Source organism: Pseudopodoces humilis, chromosome 2 (genome assembly GCF_049639895.1).
Source record: "Pseudopodoces humilis isolate 2021_Gansu_Grassland_sample_001 chromosome 2, ASM4963989v1, whole genome shotgun sequence".
NCBI classification, from domain to species: Eukaryota; Metazoa; Chordata; class Aves; order Passeriformes; family Paridae; genus Pseudopodoces; species Pseudopodoces humilis.
In genome coordinates this window covers 1869959-1884035 of record NC_142201.1, presented here as the reverse complement: position 1 = coordinate 1884035, position 14077 = coordinate 1869959, and the positions used below count along the sequence as shown (strand labels likewise).

At 44.2% G+C, this 14077-nt stretch overlaps 2 protein-coding genes across 3 annotated transcripts; one reads left to right on the top strand and one right to left on the bottom strand.

Annotated features, from left to right (window-relative positions):
• Nucleotides 1-435: 435 nt before the first annotated feature.
• Nucleotides 436-5785, bottom strand: LOC102114609 (carbonyl reductase [NADPH] 1). Its single transcript, XM_005526568.3, has 4 exons — nucleotides 5677-5785; nucleotides 4281-4600; nucleotides 2231-2338; nucleotides 436-1415 (listed from the first exon to the last, which is right to left on the bottom strand). The coding sequence occupies exons 2-4, from the start codon at nucleotides 4564-4566 to the stop codon at nucleotides 979-981; spliced, it is 831 nt and encodes a 276-aa protein (XP_005526625.2). The 5' UTR covers nucleotides 4567-4600; nucleotides 5677-5785; the 3' UTR covers nucleotides 436-978.
• A 20-nt stretch (nucleotides 5786-5805) lies between these two features.
• On the top strand, nucleotides 5806-13189 carry SETD4 (SET domain containing 4). 2 transcript variants are annotated; one of them, XM_005526625.3, is made up of 11 exons: nucleotides 5806-5864; nucleotides 6719-6821; nucleotides 7263-7358; nucleotides 8108-8145; nucleotides 8370-8458; nucleotides 9108-9537; nucleotides 10406-10580; nucleotides 11062-11143; nucleotides 11396-11476; nucleotides 12441-12564; nucleotides 12829-13189. In XM_005526625.3, exons 2-11 carry the CDS (start codon nucleotides 6752-6754, stop codon nucleotides 12961-12963), a joined length of 1320 nt encoding a protein of 439 aa, XP_005526682.2. In that variant the 5' UTR covers nucleotides 5806-5864; nucleotides 6719-6751; the 3' UTR covers nucleotides 12964-13189. The 2 variants fall into 2 exon arrangements, with proteins under 2 accessions (XP_005526682.2, XP_014111136.2); XM_014255661.2 differs by having other exon boundaries at nucleotides 5825-5864; nucleotides 6719-6869.
• The last annotated feature ends 888 nt before the right edge of the window (nucleotides 13190-14077 follow it).

Sequence of the window (14077 nt, the reverse complement as noted above, 5' to 3'; positions counted from 1 at the left end):
AATGCTCCTGTATGCTTAAAAAAACCAATTGATAACCAGCCCTTTGTTCTGTGCTGATAAGCAATTAATAACCCCCCAGAATATTTATTCCCAATTCCATTCCAAGGCTTCCCAACCCAACCTGTTCTGGGGGAGGCCAATGTCAGAGGCAGTCAGCATCGCCTCCCTGACTCCTGATTAACAATTAACAAGCCTGTTATTGATTTCTCATTACCAACAACAGCTTTATGGGCAATTGTTTCCAGCTCCTTCAGCCTCAGAAGAGGCAATTTGTCAACTCAGAGATTGAAAGGCAGTAAGCAGCATTTAAACAAATGCAGAGTTCTCCACATCACTTACAGTTCTTATTGCTACTGTGGAAAAAAGTGGAGAGCACTTTTATGCAGATTTTATTGAGGAAACTTCTGGCTGTGCAATAAAGGAATTGAAGAACACTTTGCTCTGTCAGGTCTGTAGTTTATTTTCTCTGTATCCAGTGTAGACATCACAAATCCCAGCCACAAACTTGGCTGCAAAAAATGAAAGTATCTTTCCCAACTTTATAGGTTTTTAGTACCAGAGTAATTCAGTACCAGAATATAAATCAGTAATTACTTATTGATGTATTAATAACACCAGCTGATTATGTTTGGCTATAAATGGTGCATCAGTGCTATTTTTATTTTCACCTAATTCCATTTAGTTCTGATAGTAAGGAATGTCTGTCCAACAGTGGTTCTGGTCTTGACTCTCCCCCCAGACAGATCAGAGCAGCTCTAAAACAACCCCATCCTCTTTAGAAAACCCTGTGCAGCCTCCAGAACAGCTCTGGATCCTGGAAAAACCTACTGTGATGAGAGATAAGGCACCTGCTTCCTCATCCCATCTCCATGTCTGAGACCCATCCCAGGGGAGTGGGAAAAGGGCTGGCAATGGTGGAATTAGGAGTGAAATCAGGAAAACAAGCTCGGGCCTCTTTCCATCCCCACCTCCCTGAGCTCACCAGGGTTTGACAGTTTTGTTACTGACAAACTGGCCATGAGGACCATCAGCACTGGAAGGCAAAAGGGCCAAATAAACAGGGGTCTCAGCCCCCTCATCTGGGGACTTGGTGGCTTTGGGACCTGCCATGTCTGTCCTCACCCAGCCAGGGCAGCAGGCGTTGAGGAGGATGTGCTCACCTTTCCTTTGCTCATTCAACAGCCGGGCTTGGATCCTGGACAAGACAGTGACCCCGATTTTGGACACCCCATAGGCAGTGTTTGGCCAACCCTCTTTCTCATGGACGCTCTTCTTGGTGTCTTCCACAAACTTGGTCATGAGCTGCACCAGCTCATCCTCAGTGATGGTGTCACTGCGGAATTTCTGCTGGAGCTCCTGGCTGCAGCCTCCCAGGGCTGAGCTGCTCACCATGCTGGACACATTCACCACCCGGCCTGGAAAGAGAATAAAAATTGATTATTTTCACACATTTTAAGCCCACACAGAAGTGGGGCTGCTCTCCAGTTCTGGACTCCCTCCTCAGGTGAATATCTGTAAAATATTTTAGGTGGGCTGTTTTGCAGAGCTCCTGGAAAAATCTGATTAGCACAGTGTTCTTATTTCTAGTAAATACCATGAGAGGTAATTTAAGGTGTGAACCTGCAAAAGTTTCAGATAAACCTCCAGGAAACAACTTCACAATCAGCAGGCCCCTTCTTTCTACAGTAGAAATAATACCTGGATATTTACAAATTTAAGGATTTATCTCCCAGCACTTCAGTAAAGAGGAGCAAATCAGCTGAATCAGTAAATCACTCATCATCTCCAAAATTATGTTGCACTGTTTCCCCTCTTTTCTGCTGCTTCACAGCCATTCTGGTGGTGAATTTGGGGATTTAATCTTAAAAGCCACAGAAATTAATCCTGTCAATGACTTTATTAACAGTCATCATTCACTGTGCTACAAGAGGACCAGACTGCAACTTTGGCACCGTTTCCCCTCTCCCCAAAATTCACTCACTGTGTTTTTCCCTTCTTCACCAGGAAATAAAAAACGTGTTTTTCATCTACTTGACTTTTTTTTTTCTTCAAAACCTTGATGTATTTAAATATTAGGAGAGACTGCATTTCATTTATAGCAGCAAACACATCACAGCACCACATCAAACTCTGAAATGTTGGTGCAGTGCCTGAGACTGGACAGGATTTCCCATTTAAAAGGGCTAAAATTCAAACAAAACTCTTTCTCTACTTTTTATGTTTCACTTACCATAAGGCTTCATAAGAGGCAGCAATTCTGTGCAAACATTCCTGGTTCCAAAAAAGTTTGTCTTCAGTGTAACCTCAGCTTGGACTGCAAACGGGGTGGTGTCATGAACTGTTCATAAGAGGTAGGAAGGCAGGGGAAAAAATAACAAAAATTGAAAATAAAATAAATTAAAATAATTAAATAAATTAAATTAAAATTATAACACTGCTTGAATGCAAGTTACCAAACCCCAGAAGTTTATCTTAGTTATCTGTTTTTAATAATTAGAAAACAGGCATATGATCAAAAAAAAAAACCATTGTTAGACAACTCTTCCCAGAGAGGCTCATCCAGAAGACAACCACAGCTCCATCACCATTTGATACAGGAAGATTTTGCTGGATTAAAAACTTTGCTGGACAAATGCAGCACAAAACCAAAATAACAAAACTTACTGGCAAATCTAACCTTTCACAGACTGCAACACAACTAAGAAAGGAAAGCATAAATTCTGGGATGGCAGCAAAAATTGGTGGGGTAAAAAAGCAAGCTTGGGTAGAAATACCAACCTGGGAAGCAAGAATTAAAATTGTGAGAGAAGCACCACAGCAAGTTCTTACACAGATGTTCCACCCTCTGTGCTCACAGCAACATTTCCAAGAGGGTCCTTTGTCACATCCTAAATTGTGTGACCTACTTCTGACTCGGTTGTCAGCCTGAGGAAAGTCAAGGCTAAACATCTGGAAGTGATATTTTCACTGCTGCTGGAATCTTTCCTGAGCACACCCTGAAGCTCAGACAAGTCTATTAAGAGCTGCCTCCTAATCAGCTGATTTTAAGCAATTTTCCTATAAAGTAACAGGCAAAAGAGCTTCAGGACATCATCACTGCACTCCCACTCCAAGAGAAGTTCCCTGCTCTCTTTCAGTGTGAAGCCATTCCCCCTTGGAAGGCCCCAGTTAGGCCACCCCAAAGCTTCTCCTGGCCAGGCTGAACAATGGCAGCTGGGCCAGCCTTTCCTGCCAGCAGAGCTGCTCCATCCCTCTGCTCATCCTGGAGCCTCCTCTGGGCTCTCTCCAGCAGCTCCAGCTGCTCCCTGGGCTGGGGCAGCTCTGCAGGTGGGGGTCTCACCTGAGCAGGGCACAGGAGCACAATCGCCTCCACAAAACCATCAGCCAGATTTGTGATTTGCTCTGTCTGGAGCTAACGTGATTCTGGATTTCATACACACAACAAAAATGCATCCTTCCACCTTAAAACTGCTGTGTCTCTCATTTTCCCTGCCTTTCTGCCCACTGAGAGGTGAAAGTGTTAAATTCTTGCTCAGCACAACAGGATTTGAGTGAACTGGTTTAGAGGTGAATGAATGAATGAATGGCCTGAGAAAGTTTGAGACAGCAAAACCCACCCAGGGACAAAGGTGCTTTTTTATCAGCTGGCATCCCTGAGCAGTTAATGCACAGAACAAAGCGTGGGGGTGAAGAAGAGGGAAAACACAGCTCCCCGAGAGGCACAGGGCAGGTATCCCCAATGGTGGTGGGCTCCCATGGCCCTGCTAGGACTCCTGGGCTGAGTCAATTAATTGATTTATTAATTAGTCAATTAATTAACTTAATAAAGTTAATTGAGGCAATTAACCCAACCCAGCTCACCTGCCCTGTGTGCCTCAACATGTTGTGCAAACACAGCCCTCCAGGGAAGCTTGTTTACAGAATCATGCTATTATTATGGCTGGAAAAGCTCTCTCAGCCTATTGAGGCCAAGCTGTGCCCAATGCCCACCTTGTCCCCAGTCCAGAGCACCGAGTGCCACATCCAGCTCTTCCTTGGGCACCTCCAGGGATGGGCACTCCAAACATCCGTGGGCAGCCCCTTCCAGGAAGAAATTTCTCCTGATGTCCATTGTAACCCTCCCCTGACACACTGTTCCCACATCATACTTTAAAATGAGAAGTTTGCCCAAGCAAAAACGCAGCACGGCACTGGCACAGAAGCGTTGGATGCACCCACTGCCCTCTCCAGAACACAGGACTACCCCAACAGAGCCTTTGAAAGGCTCTGAAACTTCCTACCTTTGAAAGCGATGCCAGCATTGTTCACCAGCACGTTGAGCCCTCCATACTTCTCCTTCAGGAAGTCCCGGAGCGCTCGGATGCTCTGCAGGTCATCGATATCCAGCTGGTGGAAAAGCGGCCGCAGCCCTTCCTGCTGGAGCTGTGCCACAGCAGCCTGGCCACGGCCTGGATCCCGGGATGTCAGGTACACATCCCCATGGAATTGCTTGCACAGGGCCCGCACAATGGCCAAGCCAATCCCTTTGTTGGATCCTGTCACCACAGCCACCTGCACGTTGGACATTGTCCCCTCAGAACACGAGCCAATTTCAGAGGAACTGCCAACAGCAAAGAAAAGTTCAGTCAGACAGACAAAATAGCTGTTTGGAAAGGAATTAGAACCATGGGATGGTTTGGGTTGGAAGGGACCTTAAAGATATCTCATTGCCATGGACACCTTCCACTACCCAAGGCTGCTCTAAGCCCCATCCAACCTGGCCTTGAATGTTTCCAGCAGTGTGGAGTCCACAGCCTCCTTTTTCTTTAAAATACTATTTAAAATTCCACCTTGGATTATGTGAAACTACATTCCTGTGCAAGCCATGTAAATTCCTAAGGTAGCACGAGGTACTCACAGAGAAGAAAACTGGTGTTAAAGTGTTCTGAAGAAAGGCCAACTGGTGATGGGTAAAAGGAAGAAAATGTCTTGACTAAAAAATGTCAGTGATTAATCTTTAGTACTAAATTAACTTTTTGTAGGAGTAAGCTCTTCTGCACTCACAGACTTTCCATCTTTTGGGAATATTCAATTGGTTCAGCTCAAGTTTTGCTGAAAACTTCAGGTTCAAAACCTGAGCAACCTGGTCTAGTGCAAGGAATCCCTGTCCACGGCAAGGGTTGGCAATGGATGATCTTTAATGTCCCAAAACATGAAAAAAAAAGGATGAAGTAGCTTTGTCTTCCAGTGCCAGGCGGGAGGAGCAATTACAGCCTTTTCGGGGGAAAACAGCAGACCACAGGCTAACTACAATGGTTGGTTGTGTAACACAGCATCAGAAAACCTGCTTGCTGCTTCTCTAACAGATACAGCGCATTTAAAGAAGCTGCATTTCCCCCATGAAATCAAGTCTAAACGCTACGTTTGCTCCCTTTTGGCATCACTACCATTTTTCTTCCGAATTTACCTGTAACCCTAAGCAGGCATCCAGGGAGTATAGAACACTCCAAGAAGCTCCAGAGTGACTTCCCAGGGCCCGGAGCGCCCTTCCCACCTCACCGCAAGTCTCCCTCTCTCCCTCCTTCTCCGGCCTCCCTCACGGGGAGGGAACACGCGGGCCGCCATGAGCCCCAAGTGCCTCAGGGGGGACGCGGGGGTGAAGGGTCCGGGAAGGGACACCCAACACCCATCACCCACCTCCAGCACCGCGGGCGCCTCTCCCTCGTCCCTCAGCTCCTCACAGCACAAACGCTCCCAAACCGCAGGGAAGGGAGATGGGGACGCCCCTAAAATGGCGGGACAGCCCCGCCTCAGAGGCGGGAGAGCGGGCGGGACTCGCGGAGGACGACAGCGAGGGAATGTCGGTCCTTGTGTACCTTTAGCAGGTGGGTTTGGGGCACCGGGCAGCAATTCCAGCCCGGCAGAGACTCGGGAATCAGTCTGGGCTCGCAGGGGAGGATGCGGCTGGGGCTCCCAGGGAGAGTGCGTGGGGCACGGGCGCTCCCTCAGGAAGTTCCCACTCTGGCAGCGCTGCTGGGGCCGTTCCTCTCCCTCCCGTCCCGGGGGTTTGAGCAGGGAATGGGGGTCTGGTTAGCACAGGATTCCCTGTTCTGGAGGTGGGATGGGATGATATGGGATGGGATTTGGCCTCGATGATCTCTGAGGTCTTTCCAGTCCATTGGAACGGGATGGGATGGAGGGCCGGCCTCTGAAGGAGGCCGAGCGCCTGTGGGTGACCCCGGCGCCCTGAGGCCCTCCCTCCCGGCAGGGAAAAGCTGAGGTTCAGTTCAGGGCAGTTTTGGCAAGAGGAAGGAAATCAGGGCAAGGTTCTTCCCCCAGAGGGTGCTGGCACTGCCCAGGCTCCCCAGGGAATGGGCACGGCCCCGAGGCTGCCAGAGCTCCAGGAGCATCCAGGGATGCCCAGGGTGGGGTTGTTGGGGCGTCTGGGCAGGGCCAGGGGTGGGACTGGCTGATCCTTGTGGAATTTTCCCAAATCAGGATATTCCATGATTCTATGAAAGATCATCCCAATCCCATCCCATGGGCAGGAACACCTCCCACTGTCCCAGCTGCTCCCAGCCCCAGTGTCCAGCCTGGCCTTGGGCACTGCCAGGGATCCAGGGGCAGCCCCAGCTGCTCTGGGCACTCTGTGCCAGCCCCTCCCCACCTTCACAGAAATAAATTAGGAAGTGACTTTAAATGTTTCTAAATCAGTTTTTTTTTAATATATTTTTTTCAGGTTGTTGAAAAAAGGCAAAATCTGTTGCTTAATATGAAGAAAAGCAGAGGTCGGACTGGTCGAACTAGAAGAAGAAAACACTTGAAGAGTTTTATGGATGGAGGTATCATCATACCTGGAAGTTCAATAAAATAACCAATTGATTCTCAAGGTGTCATTTTATTATTTATATTTTCAAATGCCTTTGTGCTTGGAAAATTGCATTAATAAATGTTACCTTTTTTTATATGCAAATATCTGAGCATTTGTTTATAGTCCCAAGCAGAGCACGGTGAATTTTCTAAGCTCTCTTTTCTGCCTAATGGCAAATATTACATTGTTTTAAAATTCCTTGGATATGCTGAATAACTCACACATTTCTGAGACCTCCCAGTGCCCAGAGACCCCAAATTTATTTTGTTCACTGGGAGTCTTTCTTGCTATTCTGTTATGCTTTAAAATGTCCAAAAGACAGTTTTCTCTGACTGTACAGTAAAATGTTTATATTTCCTTTATTGTCTAACAGAATGCTCTTTTATAGCATTAATTTTTTTTCTATTTTTAGTCAACTGCAGTCACAAGCTGGAATACATTAAACTTAAGAAGTGGCTAAAAGAGAGAGGATTTGAAGACAGTAATTTAAGGCCAGCAGAGTTCTGGGGTAATTCTTTATTTATTGATGGTACAAATCTGAATCTTCTAAAAATTTTAGATTCCTGCTTTCATTTTGAATTATGCACCTGTCTGGCATCAGGAAAAAAAACACTGATACTCTTCCAAGGATTCTTGGAAAGTCAATTTAATGTGGAAAAGTAGATATAGAGGCCTGAAGAAGACAAAATTTGGACTGCTAATACAACAGTTTTTTGAAATTTAACCTTGTTATAACTTGTTTATCTTTTTATCCCCAAGCAAGTTCAGCAGAGAGCTGAGGTTCACTTAGTAATATTTAAAGATTTATACTTACTTTTTTATTATTTTATGTAGCTTATATTTATAACATTTTGTAATACTAGAGCACAAAGAATAGAATGGATCAGAGAAAAATATTGTGACTAGATATGCTAAAGTTTAATTAAAACTCTGAAACCAAGAGCTGCAGCTTGTGATAAAAGATGTGTTTGAGTTAAAAATGGAGAAAAAGAAGATGAATAATTTCTATAAGTGGGAGGAAAAAAAAGCTGAATAATTGCTAGAACTGGACAGCAAATGCAGGATTTGCGGGGAAAAGATCCTGAAAAATAAAGAGAATTGGAGAACAAAGAAATGAGATACATCTGGAGCAGTCCATAATTGAATTTATGTTTTGTAAGACATAGGGGCTGTTCTTTTAGAGCTTTTCCTTGCTGACCTGATTGCTGATTTTCCATATCTACATTTTTTTACTCCTGCTCTGTGTTCCCTCTTCAGAGACGGGAAGAGGATTGATGACAACAAAAGCTCTTCAGGTGAGTGCTGTTGTTTCTAATGCAGGATCTCCTCAGGTTTTTTTGACATTTAATGATTTTTGCAACAAGCAAAGCTCAGAATTCCATTGTGAACATAATTTCTGACTTTTAGGCTGTTGCAGCCCTAATGTGAAACCACAAGGCCCCATAGTAATTAGATGAGTCCCTTACACTTGATTTTTACTGTTCCTTGTGTGTAATTTTTTTTCATTCCTCCCTCAAAGGCAGGAGATCTGATTATTTCATTGCCTGAGAAGTGTCTGCTCACCACGGGCACTGTCCTCAGCAGCTGCTTGGGAGGACACATTGTGAAGTAAGTGACAAGTGACACTTGATGGCCTTTAGTGGGTTTTTTTCAGCAGTAATGAATCCTCTGAAGGGGTGGTGGAGCTTTCAGCTGAATATCCTGAGTGGTGCCAGCATTTCAGGGATGTGGAATGCTCAGATAGGGAAAAAGTTTTGGTACTGAACATCCCCTTTGAGCTTGGCAGAGCTGGAGAGAGAGAGCACAGGCTGGAGCTGGAGCTGCCTCAGAGCCTGCTTGGCCCTAAATGTCAATTAGGAATTTTTTGGGGGGGAATTTGTGAGTCAGCTTCAGTAGGAAAAGGAAGATAAAACTGGGCTGCAAAGCCAGGGCCTTTTAGAAAATTTGGAACTATTTGGAAACTTTGGAGCAAAGCCTCATGCTGGGCATTGAATACTTGTGAATCCTAAAAAAACCCAGGGTGTGAACCTGAAATTGTTATTACAAACCAGCTTTTATTGCCCCTTTGAAATCAGCCAAAGGACTTGGAGATGAGCTACAAAGAAGTTTCAAACAAAAACTATTTATAACTTCCAAAGAGCTCTGAGAGAGGTAAAACACTGCTGTGTCCATTTCTCATCTCACCTCTGTGGGTCTGCTGATTTGGGACTTTCATTTTTTATTTTTAATTATTTTTAATTATTTTATTTTCCAATAGATGGAAGCCCCCAGTGTCTCCTTTGCTGGCACTGTGCACGTTTTTGATAGCAGAGAAACACGCTGGGGAGAAATCTCCATGGAAGCCTTACCTGGATGTTCTACCCAAGACTTACACTTGCCCTGCTTGTTTGGAACCTGATGTCATAAATCTTCTCCCCAAACCCTTAAAAAAGAAGGCTCAGGAGCAAAAAATGATGATCCAAGAGCTGTTCAGAACTTCCAAAGCTTTCTTCTCTTCCCTGCAGCCTTTATTTGCTGAGAACACAGGAACTATTTTTAATTACAGTGCTTTGGAGTGGGCTTGGTGCACTATAAATACCAGGACAATTTACATGAAACATCCACACAGGGAATGTTTCTCCCTGGAGCCAGATGTTTATGCATTGGCACCATATTTAGATTTGCTAAACCACAGCCCAAATGTTCAGGTAAGAAGCTCAAAATAGATCAGGAAATTTTTTTATTTTTATGTGCTCTCTGTCAATGCCATCTGCATTTATGTGATGGATGAGGAGAGTGGGGAAGTCAGGGAGAGATCTCACAGGGGGAAAAATGTCTCAGATCCTCAGGAGCTGGAGTGCCAGGACACAGGGAATGGCTTCCCACTGCCAGAGGGCAGGGTTAGGTGGGATATTGGGAAAAAAATTCTGCCCTTTGAGGGTGGGCAGGGGCTGGATGGAATTGCCAGAGCAGCTGGGGCTGCCCCTGGATCCCTGGCAGTGCCCAAGGCCAGGCTGGACATTGGGGCTGGGAGCAGCCGGGACAGTGGGAGGTGTCCCTGCTGTGGCAGGGGGTGGAACAAGATGTTTAAGGTCCCTTCCAACCCAAACATTTGAATTCTATAATTCAAATATTTCAGTTTATGGAGCAAAGCCAAGGCACGAGGAGAGCTCACAGTGTCTGGAGGAGATCCAGAGCAGCTTTTGGGAAGAGCCACTTGTAAACAGCCCTCTGATCTGCTCCTGAAAGCAAGACAAATTCCTTGTCCTGACAGAAATTCCAAGTTCCATGGTCCTTGTGTTACTTCACCTCTGGCTGAAGCCTCAGAGCAGCCTGAGAGAAGTGCAGAGACAATTTCCACCTTCTGCCATGCTCTGGGTGCCAACACTGAGCTGGAGCAGCACAGGAGAGGCCAACTCTGCATGTTTGCATCTGTGTTTGCAGATTTAGGGTCTCTCCAAGAAGTCCCCACAGTTTAACACAAAGTTTAATCCTCTAAGGTTTCAAAATTCAAAGGTTTGTTTCCTTTTTCACCCTACAAAGAGTAAAAACCTTTTATTGTTTCACTCCCTGAAGGTCAAGGCTGCGTTTAACGAGCAGACGAGGAGCTATGAAATTTGGACAAATTCACAATGCAAAAAATACCAGGAAGTTTTTATCTGCTATGGACCTCATGACAATCAGAGGCTGCTGCTGGAATATGGATTTGTTGCCATGGATAACCCTCACAGCAGCGTTTATGTCTCACCAGGTGGGATTTAGGGGTTGTCTGGGCATTGAAAGGCACAATTTTGAAAGGAGCATGTAAATTCTCAAGGAATGGAAAAGGGTTTGATACCTCCTTGCATAGACTTTAATGCTTTAAATTTTTTTAAATTGAAAGTGGTTTTTGTTACCATTTTACTTTTAAAAACTGTGATTGTTAACAGCATCTGTATGGAGATTCCAGCTGGGTGTCTGAGGTTGCACCACTGATTGAAATCCAAATCTCCATAAAGAGAACTTGCTTGGAGACTTTCATAACTTTAGTTTGAGTCAGGATTTCTGTTACAAGGACACAGTCCTGGAGATTGCTGGTAGCTTTTGAGAATTCTGGAAAGTTCACCAGAATTTTTCAGGTTTTGATCTTAATCCTACATGAAAAATATTGTTGAAATTTTACTTCAGAATTGATGATTGTGGATTCTCTAAAATACTATTTATTTAAATATTTAAACTGTATTTTTCTGTAGATACTCTCCTCAAATATTTCTCACCACTGGACAAGCAGAGAAAGGCCAAAGTTTCCATTCTAAAGGATCATGATTTCCTAGAGTAAGTATCTGGAGTTTTTTGTTTCCTGGTAAGCTTTCTATTCAGTTTTTCTGGGAGTCAAATTTTGCTTCTAGTATCAAAACCCAGCAAAAAAAAAAAATTTGTTTTTTAGCAAACTCACTGCTTGAGGGAGATGGAGAGGTTTTAAACACCACTATCAGAGGTGGAGATCTTCATGGCTGATGTGCCTCAGGAAGAAAACTGTCTCTCTGAAGGTCACCTTAACTTCACCTCATCACTTTGACTTTGTAGGAACCTGACCTTTGGATGGGAGGGACCATCCTGGAGACTCCTCACAGCCCTCAAGGTGTTGAGTCTGGGAGCAGATGAATTGTGAGTTGCAGCACCCTGAATGTTTGGTGGATGTGCAGGGGCCTTTTGCTTTTCTTTCATGAGATCACCAAGGTGGGAAGAGCCCCTCAGGACCATCCAGTGCCACCCCAACCCACCAGCATCACCCCAAATCCTGTCCCCAAGGGCCACATCCAGACTTCCAAGGAAATTTTCATTCCCAATCTCCAACCTGAGCCTCCCCTGAGGCTGTTTCATCCTCTTGTTCCTTCCATCCTCATCCAGAGCAGCAAGGTCCCCCCTGAGCCTCCTTTTCTCCAGGCTGAGCCCCTTTCCCAGTTCAGCTGCTTCTCCCAGGATGTGTTTTCCAGACCCTTCAATATTTTCTCTTTCCCTTCACTCTTTGCTCTCTGCTGGCTCTGAGTGACATATTGGGGCAATTTTTAGATGTCCTGTGTCTGTTTTATTGACCCCAGGTGAGAAGTAAAAAGAAGAAAGGCAAAGTCATTGTTCTGTTGCTGCTTTGGTGATTTTCTTTTGTGTTTTGTTTTCCTTTTCTATTTCAAGCCCCAGAAATTCCCTCAAGGTTCAGGCTCCAGGCCTTTTTCCTGTTGGTTTGTTGAAATTTTAAATGCTCTTAACCTGGCTTGATTTCCTTGAATCATGTGTTCCACAAGCTGGAATTCCAGGGCCAAGGAAGTTGCTGAAATTAATCTCCAGGGACTGTCAGTGCACTTGGAACATTTATTCCAAACGGCAAATCTGCCTCAAACATCAGAGATGGAAAATGGTTACCTGCACTTTGCTTGGAATAAATGAAATGAGGAAATAAATTAATGGGAAAAGGGTTCTCCAGAGCTGTTTGTGCTTTGAAGATTCATTGCTGAGTGGAATAAATTGATCTAAGAACTAAAAATAAATCCCTGGGGTAGGTTAGAGCCACGTTTGGCATCCAGCTGGGGAGTGCAGTAAATATCTCTGTACTCTTCAAACATTTTGGTTGCAGTACCTGCTGGAGGAGGATCCTGCTTGGTGATGTCATCTCAGCCAGGAATGAACAGCAGGCTTTGGGTACAGCAGCAAAAATTTGTCAGTTGTTAATAGAGGAGACCCAGCACGTCCTTCTCCAGGTAATTTGGAAAAACAAGGGAGCTCAGATTCCTTTCTCTATCAGAAAAATGTCATTTTCTGGGTGAGAATTTTGACAGTTTTTTCCCTTTCCCTCTTTTTTTTTAAATTTTATTTGCTATTAAAGTTTCTCTTGTGGAATTTTAAAAGCCCACTATTTTAACATAATCAATAAAATCCTTACAGATTTCCACAAATTTTCTCTGCTTGTCCTATTAAACAATCAGAATGTTGAATCATTTTATCCCATTTTGTCTCAACTCCAGATTTCCCAGTTAAAAAGGGACAAAGAGAACCTCAAAACCCACCTGGCCTTGGTGGAAATGCTGCGCTCAGAAGACCTCAAGATCCTTCAAAAATCAGCTGAGATTCTTTGCAACTCAAATTTAGGAACAACTTGAGCCCTCTGAAGCTGTGACAGCTGTAATTGGTCAAGGATTCTTGCCAGTTTATTACTCTTTTAATGGACCTGAGCAGCAAAGAATAATTTAAAAATCCCCCAGAATAATTTTGTTCTTTGCTGACTTTTACACAAAAGGTTCTGCTGAAGTGGAGAGCTCGAGCTCCTTGGTTTGGAGAAAAGAGAATTTTTTTGAAGGGCATTTCAGGGCAGGATCCTTATTTAAACTGCAGAAACTTCATTTGGAGTTGTGATTCTCTTGTGATAATTTTCTATGATTATTTTAAAGAGTGTTTATTTTTATAAATATATTACTTCATTTTCTACAAGACTTGTCTGTTTTATTTTTCTGAAATCCTTTCTGGAGCTGGAACAACATTTCCTTACATCCTTCAGGCCAATTTTCCTTCAAATTTGCCTAAATTATGTTTTTAAGTCACTTACCAGCGTATTTTACACTTTAATCAGTCCCATTAAGCCCTCATCAATTTAAATTGGATATCAGGATTTTTTTTTTCATGGAAAGGGTTATAAAACGTTGGAAAAGGGAAGAGTCACCCATCCCTGGGAGTGTTCAAAAATGTGGATATGGCACTTGAGGTCTTGGTTTGATGGTGACCATGGGGTGATGGTTGGACTTTGAGCTTAAACTCTTTTCCAGCTTTAAGGATTCTGGGTTTTTCTGGCTCTGAAGTGCTTCCTGAGATTCCCTTGGATTTGGGAATGCTGTTTTCTAGGGAATTCTCACCAGTTTGCCTCCTTTTGTGCCACTGACTGGCTCAGCCCCTGCCCTGTGACTGACCTTCTTTAATAAACCCCTTTTCATTCTCTAACACCAGCTGTGTTTCTAATTTTATCATTTCATGACAAAATGCTGCCAGAGTTAAAGGAGATAAGGATGTTTGGCTTCTTTATTTCTCTTTTTTTCCTTAGGATGGTTATTTTAAGAACAGCTCCTCTACAACGTGTCTGGCAAGGTGAATACGAGTTTGACAGAAGTTCATTTGCTTTTGCTGGCGGCTCCACGTTAATTCCAGGTGGTTTGGATGTGAGCTGTGCTCCTGGAACTCCTCCACACGCTCCAGGGAGAGCAGCAAAGGGGGTCTGGAAGTGCA

Bases quoted from the DNA above. Each gene is read 5' to 3' on its own strand.
- LOC102114609 (XM_005526568.3), bottom strand. From the start codon at position 4,566: ATGTCCAACGTGCAGGTGGCTGTGGTGACAGGATCCAACAAAGGGATT. The intron at 2,339-4,280 runs GTAGGAAGTTTC...TCTTATGAACAG, and splicing joins TGCTGGCATCGCTTTCAAAG to TTCATGACACCACCCCGTTT. The intron at 1,416-2,230 runs GTAAGTGAAACA...TTCTCTTTCCAG, and splicing joins GCCTCTTATGAAGCCTTATG to GCCGGGTGGTGAATGTGTCC.
- SETD4 (XM_005526625.3), top strand. From the start codon at position 6,752: ATGAAGAAAAGCAGAGGTCGGACTGGTCGAACTAGAAGAAGAAAACAC. The intron at 8,459-9,107 runs GTAAGTGACAAG...ATTTTCCAATAG, and splicing joins TTGGGAGGACACATTGTGAA to ATGGAAGCCCCCAGTGTCTC. The intron at 12,565-12,828 runs GTAATTTGGAAA...TCTCAACTCCAG, and splicing joins CCCAGCACGTCCTTCTCCAG to ATTTCCCAGTTAAAAAGGGA.